This window comes from Notechis scutatus, chromosome 4 (assembly GCF_049901735.1).
Source record: "Notechis scutatus isolate UNSWTSFEM ecotype Mainland chromosome 4, rNotScu1.2, whole genome shotgun sequence".
NCBI classification, from domain to species: Eukaryota; Metazoa; Chordata; class Lepidosauria; order Squamata; family Elapidae; genus Notechis; species Notechis scutatus.
The window spans coordinates 73460059-73472368 of NC_142012.1; the positions used below are offsets into that span (position 1 = coordinate 73460059).

Sequence of the window (12310 nt, forward strand, 5' to 3'; positions counted from 1 at the left end):
TCAACACTTACTGTTTCATATCCTCCCAGTTTTTGAGCAGCTTGAAACATAGTCCAAAGGTTAACTGTTAGAGGGACAATAAGCATTGAGATAAGCATTGCATTAACCATCTTTCCAAGAAATGCAAATGTAACAATCTTTCTTTGACAATGAAGCAAGAAAAACAATAATCACACCCACACATTTAGACAAAAACAGAGAAGCAGTCTGTGAAACACATTTACATAATTCAAAAGTGTAAACTCTGCCCTTTGCACAAATGCCCCTCTATTAAAAACCACAAGGGGAACCTTCTACTTAGATCCAGTTACAGGTATTAGAAAACAATTACTTCCTCCAGGATCAGACATAATCAGTACTTCCTCCATTAAACAAAGGAGGCTTTGTTGTACATGCTCCTAAATCGAAGGCATTGATTAATTAAGAACAGAGCATTTCCTTAAAGTGGCCTAACTAAGAGAGTAAGTCGTAATTGTGAACGCAGAGACAAAGTAAGAGCTTTGGCTAGGATCCAGGAGGCTCCTCCACCAGCATCCCATGTCCTCCTCCTGCCGGCACTGCACCTGGGGCAGGTAAGGGACAGGTGACCCTGGTGAGACCTTCTAGGCAGGGCTCTCCAACCTTGGCAACTGTATGACTTGTGGACTTCAACTCCCAGAATTCCTCAGCCAGAGCATCCTGGCTGAGGAATTCTGAAAACTGAAGTCCACAAGTTATAAAGTTACCAAGGTTGGAGACCCCTGTTCTAGGGGAAGGCAACTCTTCCAGGGGGCTCTGCCTTCCCTCTAATTCCCTCCAGAGCTACTAGATGCCAGAGCAGGGTGCAAATCTCCCCAAGACTGGATATGGTGGAAGGTTGCTCTAAGCCAGGGTCTCCAACCTTGGTAACTTTAAGCCTGGAGGACTTCAACTCCCAGAATTCCCAGCCAGCAAAGCTGGCTGGGAATTCTGGGAGTTGAAGTCCTCCAGGCTTAAAGTTGCCAAGGTTGGAGACCCTGCTCTAAGCTAAGGGTATGGATGCTTAGGGGGAGTGGGGAATGCTCTCAGCTTAGGCCCTAAATTTCTAGACCTTTTGGTTCAGCTCAGCTCAGCTCTGGGTACACGTTTCCTGTAGAGAGCCGCCCTAGAGTAACTAAGAGTTCAAAGGCTTCCCTTCCTTTCTTTCCAATTATAATTGAGGCATTAATGATCTGGAGAATGGCAGAGGTGGATGTATTTCTGGGCCTATTTTCTTGTGTCCAGCCCTTGGCCGGAGCGTTGCCAAGCCACCCCTTGGGGAAATACTGGAGGGAGCCCTGGCAAAGGATGCTCATGCTAATCCCTTGAGCTTGGTGATCCTGGCCGCTCCCCCTCCCTCTAACCCAGAGGTCTCCCAACTTGGCCCTGTTAAGACTTGTGGACTTCAGCTCCCAGAATTCTGGGAATTGAAGTCCACAAGTCTTAAAGTTGCCCAGTTTGGGGACCCCTGCTCTAATCCTGGCTGAATCTTAAGTGCCTCATAGCAATGGGACAAACAACTCTTCCTTCGTGTGAATGGTCACTGATCTTCACTTACAGGGACACTTCTTAAGCTTTCACGAGAGCCAGGCCTCTCTCAGGCAAAAGGACTGAGCCAGCCCATTCAACTGTCCAATGTTTCAAAAAAGCCAAAAGCATATCTTGTGCTTGGCCTGGTGCTTGGCCTCAACGCAGCTAACTTCAAAAGCCCAAGAGGAATTTTTGTTGTGTATGGGGGTGGGCGGGTGGGTGGAAGGACAGCTGGGACAACAGTTGACTGCGCTTTCTTCAAATATGGTGTTTTCCTTCAAATTTGGAATATTTCTTGAGAAAAATGAACACTTTTCAATGTCCACTTTTTTTAGATGTTGAAGCCACGAAAATAATTTCTAAAAGCTGAAGCAATCCATGTGAAGACAGGGGTCTCCAAACTTGGCAACTTTAAGACTTGTGGGTTTCAACTAGCTGGCTGGAGAATTCTGGGAATTGAAGTCCACAAGTCTTAAAGTTGCCCAGTTCAGAGACCTCTGACCTAGAAGCTGCAGAGGTTCTATAAAAAGAACTTCCAGCCAAGGTGACAAGGATGGAGACTTCACAGCTGTCTTGGTGCCCTGCAAGAACATCAGAAAGGGCATCCTTCCATCTCCACCACAGATGCTTTTCCCTCTTCTCTTTTCTTTTCTGCCTTTAGCTCAACAGGGCTGGGCACCAACTGATTTCTACTGCAGGTACTAAATTAAAGCAATCGGACTGAGCATTGTTTAGACCAGGGGTGTCCAACCTTGGCAACTTTAAGACTTGTGGACTTCAACTCCCAGAATTCCTCAGCCAGCAAAGCTGGCTGAGGAATTCTGGGAGTTGAAGTCCACAAGTCTTAAAGTTGCCAAGGTTGGACACCCCTGGTTTAGACAGCTGTGAGTTTGGGGTTACACTGAATAGGTGCCCTTCAGCATCTAAATGCCAATTGTTATTCATTGTTTTGGAATTCACCACGATCTACAATCTGGGCCATTGTGGAAATGCCAAAACTGATCACCTTTTAAATGTCTAAGAAAACATGCAAACCCAGTCTTTCTGCAGGATCTATTAAATCTAATTAATCAGTGGAACGAGTTGTCTCCAGAAGTTGTGGGAATTCCAACACTGGAGATTTTTAAAGAACAGATCGGACAGCCATCTGTCTGAAACGGTATGGAGTTTCCTGCTTGAGCAGGGGTTGGGCTACAAGACCTCCAAGGTCCCTTCCAACTTTGTTATTCTGTTATCTAGATTCACTTTCCCTTTGCAAGTAATCAGAGGTCTGAATCAAAGGCAGAAAGAAGGATCCTTTGGTGTGATTACTGCATAATTCTACGTAGGCCCTATTTTAAAGGCATGTTTGATATACTTTTATTTAAGTTACAAATGTATTTTAAAAAAAGGTTCCTGTTGGCAAACCCCCTGGTCACTCACGCTTTAAACAATGGGATAAACATAGGTTGCCAGTTTCTCTCTGCCAAGTGAATTATATACCATTCCATGAAAGAGCTTTTTCTCCAGGCTGCAAATGAGTATTACCTAAAAATGGGTGTTCTCCGGTCAGCAGAACACATTACCGAGGCTGGTAGCATGTAACACTACAATTATTTACCACCAGAGGAGTTTCTTTGTCTAAACAGATTCTCCTGACTCAGCAGGTTGTTTTCCCATGTCCAGATTGGAAAACAGCAATCAACAACCGTCCTAGTCATCAGAAGATAATTTGGCTCCCCTTCAAGCACTTTCTCCCTCCTCTGGAACCCTCCCTGAAACGCCCCTGGGTCAGCCTCCTGGACTACACTCCCCATCAGGTTCAACCAGAACAGGGATTTGCCCATTTGGTGGAACTGAAGAGCCCAATATCTGCGGGTTGGGGACTTGGAAACCTGGCTTCAGTTTTGTTGAAAAGCGATGGCGTACATCCAGGGCGATTGTGCCCCAGCGCTGGGCAACTGAACACCAACAGTCCATTTCTAAGCAAAGCAGCGCTTTCTAAGCTTACTCGGGCCTTAATTTAATAGGAATCCGATGCATAATGCAACAAAGCTGTTCATAGCACATTAATTCTGCTTCTATTTCAAGCAGCCAGTTTTTCAAGCAAACATTGTAATCATTTTAGAGTTATGTAAGCTTCTAATGGCTGCTGGAGGCCTGTTGCAATCAGTGTCAATTGCTATTAGGTATGTAAATAGTTATGTAAAGCATACCAGTTTGACATTCTGCATCAACATAACAGGGAAAAGAAGTTCAGATACCTAGTATTTCCAAATAAGAACCTCGCCCTTTAAAATGATTTGTAAAACTTATTGATGATTCAAAACACATCCTTTATGACATCATTCCATCCATTGTATGGGATACTTACACAGAATTTAATGATTGTTTTTAAATAGTGGTAAGTTCTCCAGTTTATATTAAGGGGGCGTCCTGGGACTTGTAGGAATCCAGTTGTTGGCCCTGGATTGGTTCCTAGATTGATTCCTTTTTCATCCCCTATTCCATCAGGCCCTCCAGATCAATTCGTCCCTGAAATTTAGTCTGTAATCCTGTCACACTCTCTTGGGGAAAAGTCCCTTTTTCCTAGCAAGACTTATTCTGCAAATTAGCTGGATGAGACTGCATCATTATGTTTTTGAAATGCATAGCCAAGCCAGAAATAGCTGTAAGATGCTTCTGTTATTTTCCTCTTTAAAAAACAGTGCAGGAGAAAAAAAATATTTTAAATCAGTTGGTAGTTGCTTGAGTTAAAATAACATTTACTTGCATCCTACCCAGTTTTCACCTTGAAGGAGTGGGGTAGGGGGTGTACAAAACTAAGGAAGGCATTTCAACAAGACCAGGAAAATTGTAAGGTAAATTCCAGGTGTGAAAATCTACATTTACTGTATCTGACTCTAACAGCAAAGAACTGTTTCTGGCTTGGCTATGCATTTCAAAAACATAATGATGCAGTCTCATCCAGCTAATTTGCAGAATAAGTCTTGCTAGGAAAAAGGGACTTTTCCCCAAGAGAGTGTGACAGGATTACAGACTAAATTTCAGGGACGAGTTGATCTGGAGGGCCTGATGGAATAGGGGATGAAAAAGGAATCAATCTAGGAACCAATCCAGGGCCAACAACTGGATTCCTACGAGTCCCAGGACGCCCCCTTAGTATAAACTGGACACAGATTGCCTGCAGAAGGTCAGGGAGTGGCTTTTTTCATGGCATTTCCCAAATTGGTTGCTCAAAGTAATTGGGAAAAACCAAAAGCCCTGCAGACCTTTGGTATGCCTAAATACCTCTCGGGATATCAACATGACTTGGACAATAAAATAGAATATAAAATTAAAATAATTAAAATTAGGGTCCCTTCACCTTTAAAATTGTCCCTTCTTACCAAGTCAAGCACATTAAATGTCACACAAAAAATGCAATGAAAATACTACTCACTCTGCTTAAAACCCAGGTAGGGGATTCGTTCAATGGGTGTTTTTCTTTCTTTCATGTATTTATAAAGGGCCACCAGGAAGGCCTGTTCACCTGCTCTGCATTGCTCACCAACAGAAATCTTGGATTTATCCTCATTTGAGCCCTTTTTACAGTTGCTGTTATTATTTTTGGTTTTGGACAAAGGCAATCTAGACTCACATTTTACCTGGAAGAAAAGAAGAGACAGCAGATTAAACCTTGAAAACTGCTCGAGTCAGTTTTCATTCCCCTCTAACCCATCACAGCTCCTGTGATGACCCAAAGGGCCGTGGCACAAAGGCAACCCTGTCAGATAATCAGTTGGAGTCCCTTTATTAGCTCCAACTTTGCCCCCAATGTCCTGGTTACCTTCTGGCTGGAGAAAAACTCTCCCAGGAACAGCCTTGGGCTGCAGAGAATCAAGTCCAAATTGTAATCAACAAAAACTATAAGTCCAATCAAAGCAAGATGAGATAATTAGTCCAGCAGGGGAAGAGAAGGGATTCCAGACATGAAGGAATGGCAGTAATTCAACTCGGTTGGGAGGATGCCAGGAACGCAGATAACTATAGTCAACACAAGATAAACTCATGTTTGTTCCCAGCAGACACTGCACTCAGCTTGCATCTCTTTTAAACTCTCATTCCCAGGTGTGGCTAATTAAGGGAATCAGGGCCCTTTCCTCCCCCATAAGCCATGCAACCCATGTTGCTCTCTTCTCTGTTCCTCCCTGCGTGCCCTAGGATTAAGAGGGGTGAGCCTGGGTCTTCCTCTGAACTCCCCCTCCCTTGCTCTACCTCTCCCCTGTTCTGCCCAGCCAGACTTTGTCCTTCCCCAGTTCCCTCCACAGCCAAGGAGCCACACTCCCATTCCCTATCAGCTGTTCTTTTCCTCTTCGGATTCAGACTCTGACAGGGGCATGACAGCTCCTCTTTCAATTCAGAAGGCTGAATTGCGTTGTTGTGTCTTCACACTGAAACTTTCCTCGGAGCATTGCTCTTTGCCTCCTTCCACCGTCTGCAAGGTATGATGGGGAAAGGCAGCCCACACAAATCTGCTTGGTGGCCAGGTGGCTGTGGTGTGGGGGAGACAATCCACTCTTTTACCTCATTTTAATATGACCAAGACACGGATTTCTGGGCGAACTTTTGTGGTGAGGAGCTGCCTTCATTTGGGGGATTGATCTCTTCCCAGCAATGTACACACGCTCGCCTCTCACGGCTTTTTGTCCTCCTAGTCCAGTGGTGGCTAACCTTTTTGAGCTCCTGTGCCAAAAATTGTGCACGCGCTTCCATGTTCGCACTTACGTGCCAGCACCCAGAAGGCAATGAGCGCCCCCTCCACACCAGCCTACACATGCGTGCACAATCCCCACCCACCCAGCCACCCCCTTACCTGCACTGTGCCTCACAGCTGATTTTCAGCCAGTTTGAGGCCTTTCTCGGCCTCCCAGAGGCTTGAGGAAGGCTTCTGCAGGCTTTGCAGGCCGAAAACTAGGCCCGTTGTCACTTCCGGTATTTTAGGAAAAAACAGGAAGTGATGAAACGGGCCTAGTTTTCGGCCTGCAAAGCCTGCAGAAGCCTTCCTCAAGCCTCTGGGAGACCAAAAAGGGCCTCAAACTGGCCAAAAATCAGTTGTGACGTGCACGCATGCACAGTGAGGTAAGTTTGCCTGCAACCCGTGTGCCGGCACAAATGGCTCTGTGTGCCATAGGTTCGCCATCATGGTCCCAGTCCCCTTTTAGCTGAGGGAGCATTTCCCAATTCCGTCCTTTGGGCAGGCAGAAAGGAAGCTCTTTTTACCCAGTGAGGAATTTCAATGGGCAAGAGAAGGCAGGACACCTGGAGAGGAGATCCTGCAGGAGATACTTTCTCTTGGTCCTGGCCTTCTGAGACCTTTAGCGCTTTGTCAGGTAGAAAATGTCCTGGACCTGCCCAGCCAGAAGTGGCTACAGGGAACGCATAGGCACTGTTGAGGCCTTTAATCCTAAAACCACCTGATAGGACCTTTTCTGTTGTGTTGCCTGTCCCCTGGAACATGAGGCCCTGGAGGTTCAAAGGCACTGCTGCCCTGCTTTAAAGGGGCCACAATGACCTGCCTCTTTCCCCCAAAGGTGGAGTAGAAGAATGTCCCTCTGTGGGAGTTTTATTAATGGTTCAACCTAGGTTCAACCCTGGCAAGAGCTCCATGGGAACACGCAAAGGCGCCGCTAAGCAGTCTCAGGTTTTTTTCATGGGTAGCTTTCAGGCCCGTCTTTCACTCTCCTGGGGGCACTTCTTTGAATGGTGGTGGGGGAGAGCAACAGACCCTTAAATAATGGACATCCAGGAAGACCACTCATACTCCTGGAGCATAAACATTAAGGTGGTGTTGGCAACAAGACCACCAGCCTTGAGAAACAAAAAAATTCAGGGGGATAATCAAGAATGACATCTTCTCCTGCATCCTGAGGACATGGGGTCTAAACTCCTGTTTGCTACTAATAAATGGGTGCATTTGGTATTGGGCCAGATCCTTCATGGTGACCAAGTTGAGAACAGATCCACCACATGGAGTCTCAATGGATCAAATGGCCATTACCAGCCTCGAGAGTCTCCTCCACTTTCTAAGGACAACAATGCTAGAAAGTAAAGGTTCCCCCCCCCCCCATGTGACTGAGATACAAGACCCCGAGTTTATTTATATTTGCAAAGTATTTGTGGAATTATGAGAAAACAGAGAAAGAAAGAAAGAAAGAAAGAAAGAAAGAAAGAAAGAAAGAAAGAAAGAAAGAAAGAAAGAAAGAAAGAAAGAAAGAAAGAAAGAAAGAAAGAAAGAAAGAAAGAAAGAAGAGTAAATGTCAGGATACCATGAATTCTTTTATATGAGAAACTTCCAAGCCTTTATTGTGTAGTGCAGTCTTAAATAAATGACCATTTTAGGTGATTATTGATATTAAAAGGCCCTATGATTGGTATTAAAAGACAGGGAGGAAGTACATGATCTGGATTCAGTATAAGAAAAATAACACACACACTCCTATATAAAAGAGACCTTTGAAGACTGCATAACTTAGCAGGAACATTTTCTTCATATGTTCATGACCAAAGTGGTGTTTCCATAAATAAAATATCTGATATAAATGTCTTGCGGTGAAGCATGAATTAGTTCTGTTAAAATTTGGTGAGAGATCATCTATTTTATTGTGGGCTCAAAATATAATTTAAAAGCTGCATTGGAAAATGGATTTGTTTATGGGTCTTTTAAGAGGACATTTTCAGCATTTGTGCTGAAGGAAAAAAAAATTGATGTGCCTGTACAAGCAGAGGGTCTCTTAAAAGTTGGGGAGTCTCTTGGGGCTTATATTACTTCAGGGGAAACTCCGGTTCTCAATTTCACTGAGTGTGAAATTATTTGTGCACATCAACTGCATCTCTTGAATGTGAAATCATATCATTCCTGTGCTGACAGAGAAAATTAAGAGCCAAAATGAATAGATTGTTTCTCTTAATCAAAGGCCAGGACAAAGCAGAACAATGCATGGAGGGGCCTGTTTGAATTTAGCAAGGCATTGATGTGGGGAGGAGGGGGGAACAAAGGAAGGGGGCATTGCCAAATTGCATATGGGAACAACAAACTGATATCCATCCTTTCAGAATTAGATTGATATATGCTATTAATTAACATCTTAGATTTTTTTTTTTTGGACAGATGAAAAAGAAGAAGAGTTTCAAACTCCTTGATGAAATTCTGGGGAGTCATTTTCCTTAGGAAATAAATTTAGCCTTCCTTTCCTCCTTTTAGAATGTTCAATCATGTTATTGTCATCGTACTGCTTGGGTGTTTTGTACTGCAGCCCCACCTGCAACCGAGCATGGGTCTCAGACATCAAGAGCCTTTTTGTTTGGTTGCGCGAGCAAAACGAATTCTTAGAAGAGTGGGAGCAGGTTAGCAATACAGAAGCCTAGCAGTTACATTGTTTATTTATTGGACTTACATGCTGCTTTAATTGCCGCCGACTGTAAACGGATTATGTAGCTGGTGTCTATAACTCAGATTAAACAATAATGACCAACATAATCTATAGCGATGGCAAGAGATGACCACCTCATCATGTAGCCATTATTGAGGCCTACTGAAACAGCCACGTTTCCATGGTTTCCTCAACCCTAGGAGGGTTGTGGCCAGTTGCAGAGAACGGGCCTCTGGTAGCATCGGCCATGCAGAGTTCTTGGCCCCTGAGAGAAGCAATGTGGGGAGAGCCACTCCTTATCTTTACTGAATGGGCAGATATAACTGGGAGCAGGTGGCTAAGCAGAATTTTGAAGGCAACCACCATGAATTACATCCACAAGCTAAGTAGCAATCAAAGCAGAAGGGTTACACAGGAAACACAGCTATCACATTCTGGACCTCGTGTGGCTTCCAAATGGTGGCAAGAGCAGACACAATGAAGAAGACATTGCCATCATCCAAGTGGCAGATGACCAAGGGATGAGTTACTGTGAGTAAAATCTTCTGGTCCAGGAAGGATCATAACTGGCCCTCCCAACTACAACTGCCACTTGTGACAGCACTGGGTTGAGGTCTAAAGCTCAGCATCCTCACAATACTGACGATGCCTGATCTATGTTGATGGGTGACCTCCCCATGGCTTCGTGTAGACATTAAATCAGAATGGGGGAGCATGCAGGCCTAGAACTCAATCGCGAGGGCTCGCTGCCTTAGAAGAAAGAGTGAGGAGAATCCTCAGGGACGACTCACAACCTGGTCAGCCCTTCTTCACTCTCCTATCATTGGGTAGGAGATTGAGAAGCATAGCCAGCCGCACGAACAGGCTGAAGAACAGTTTCTACCTGCTGTGTTCAAGGACTAACGGCGGTCCTCCCTCTGGTCCGCCGCCTACGCGGGAGCGCCGATCGCTCCCATTGGCTGATGCCGTTTGACAGCCGGCTATAAAAGGGAGCTGTCAAACGGCATCAGCTGTCACCGCCAGCTGGCTGTCAATTAGCCCCGGCAGCCGCGGCGACCCTTTATTCATTAGAATAAAGTTTGTTAGCCTCAGCCTGGCTCCGCCTCTATCTGTAACCGCCGCTCTACAACACTGGCGACGAGGGCGGGATGCAGCAAAGATGACCAGGCAAGACAACTGAGCCGAAGTCACAGTAAGAAAGAGCTGAAGCCGCTACGAGCTGATCGAAGTCACCGCCATTAGTCCTTGAACACAGCACTACCCGTGGGCTGTCAGACTCCTGAACGGAAAATAATTTCATGTCAACATAGTAGGATAGACTTGTGGGGCCGGCGCTTTGTGCAATGAGTTCACATGGTGCAATAAGACAGTGTTCCAGGAGGCCGAAAAACGGGCCTTCTAGAAATACTGGAAGTGCCGAAACGGGCCTGATTTCAGCCTCCTGAGGCTACAGAAGCTTCTCTTGAGCTTCCGGGAGGGCGAAAATGGCTTAGAACGGCCAAAAATCAGCTGGGAGGTGCGTGCATGAGCAGTGCAGGTAAGAAGGTGGGGTGGGGGTGTTGCACGCACATGTGCAGGGGGCGCGGGAGTGTATTGCATTGTGGGTGCCAGCACAAGCACACCACAACAAAAAGATTCGGCAGCCAAACGCATGGTTAGTGAAGTGGGGAAGGCAGGCCACGATCCACGCAAAGTGGGCCACGAAGGAAGACCAACTGGAGGAGGAGGAGGGGGTCCCACACTTTTCATGGAGTTCAGACCTCAACCATCACATTCACCACCCGTATCTCTGAACTGTCAGGATGCCTGTCGATCTTATTGACAGACTAATAGCTCTTATGCACGTAACAGACCATCCAACTAAACTGTAAATTCAAAATTAGTAAGTCTCATGTAGTTTAAGGTTAGAGCGAATATTGTTGTTAGCATACATGAAATATGAAGCAGACAAAAATAATAATTTAAATGACCCAGAAAAATGTAATACAGGTAATCCTCAACTTATGACCACAATTAAACCCAAAATGTATGTTGCTAAGTGAGAAATGTGTTAAGTGAGTTTTCTCCCATTTTACGACTTTTCTTGTTGTTAAGTAAATTAGTAACCTGGTTGCTAAGTGAATCTGGTTTTCCCGCACCAGTGACTTTGCTTGTCAGAAGGTCGCAAAGGGGGGAATCACGTAAACCTGGGAGACTGCAACCGTCATAAATGTGAGTCAGTTGTCAAGCATCTGAATGTAAATCACGTGATCCTGGGGAACAACGATACTGCAAGGGTCACAAGTTTGAAAAATGGTCATAAATCGCTTTTTTCAGTGCCGTTGTAACTTGGAATGGTCAGTAAATGAACTGTTATAAGTTGAGGACTACCTGTAGTGTCACCTGATTTTTTGGAGCCTCGGTTCAGCTAAAAAAAAGAAAATCAAATGGGAATTAGAATTAGAATTCTTTTATTGGCCAAGTGTGACTGGACACACAAGGAATTTGTCTTTGGTGCATAAGGTCTCAGTGTGCATAAAAAGAAAAGATGCATTTGTCAAGAGTCAAGAATCATCAGGTACAACACTTAATGATAGTCATAGGGCACAACAAGAAATCAAATCATACTAGGAAACAGTCAATAGAAATCGTTAGGATACACGCAGCAAGGTTACAGTTGGAGGAGATGGGTGAAAGGAGTGATGAGAAGATTAATAGTAGTAGTATTGCAGACTTAGTAAATAGTTGGACAGTGTTGAGTGAATTATTTGTTTAGCAGAGTGATGCCTTTCAGGGAAAAACTGCCCTTGTGTCTAGTTGTTCTGGTTTGCAGTGCTCTATAGCGCCATTTTGAGGGAAGGAGTTGAAACAGTTTATGTCCAGGATGTGAGGGGTCTGTAAATATTTTAACAGCCCTCTTTTTGACTCGTGCAGGATACAGAATTCGTCTCTCAAAGGCCACCACCTGTAAGTACCGAGCTTGGCCCATCATTTGGCTCTCAAAAGGAGTGGGGTGGGTTTTTTTGGGAGGGGGGGAACTGCAAGAAGCAGTTTGTCCAAGCGTCCTACCTCCTATTGCGGAGAACTCACCATTTTCTATTTTTCAATGGCTGGGAGATGGAAAAGCCTCTCATCTTCAGAAGGCCTTTGCTCCATCTTATAGTACACTATTACATTTAAAGATTCCTAAAGATTGAGATAATCCAGCATATTGAAGAACTTAGGAAGGATCTTTAGGGGTGTTGCCGTTCCTTGAAGCTCCAGCTAGGAACTTCTGAAAATGGCCAAGGCCCAAACCTCTGGTTATGGATGGTTGTGCATAAACAACAGTCTCCTGTGTGGAGTGGATCTGTCACAGATGCAGTTTGCGTGGAAAACACCCAAACTCGTGGGCTGAGGAAGCTGCGGCCTGC

General features: G+C 44.9%; 1 protein-coding gene across 2 annotated transcripts in view; it reads right to left on the minus strand.

Annotated features, from left to right (window-relative positions):
- The window catches only part of ARID5B (AT-rich interaction domain 5B), a 138422-nt gene that overhangs the window by 24409 nt on the left and 101703 nt on the right, over positions 1 to 12310 (minus strand). For both annotated transcript variants that reach the window (XM_026674235.2, XM_087963767.1), the window contains 2 exons: positions 4949 to 5153; positions 12 to 64 (listed from right to left, as the gene is read on the minus strand). In XM_026674235.2, the coding sequence (XP_026530020.1) occupies positions 12 to 64; positions 4949 to 5153 (258 nt within the window). The remainder of the gene's footprint in view (positions 1 to 11; positions 65 to 4948; positions 5154 to 12310) is intronic.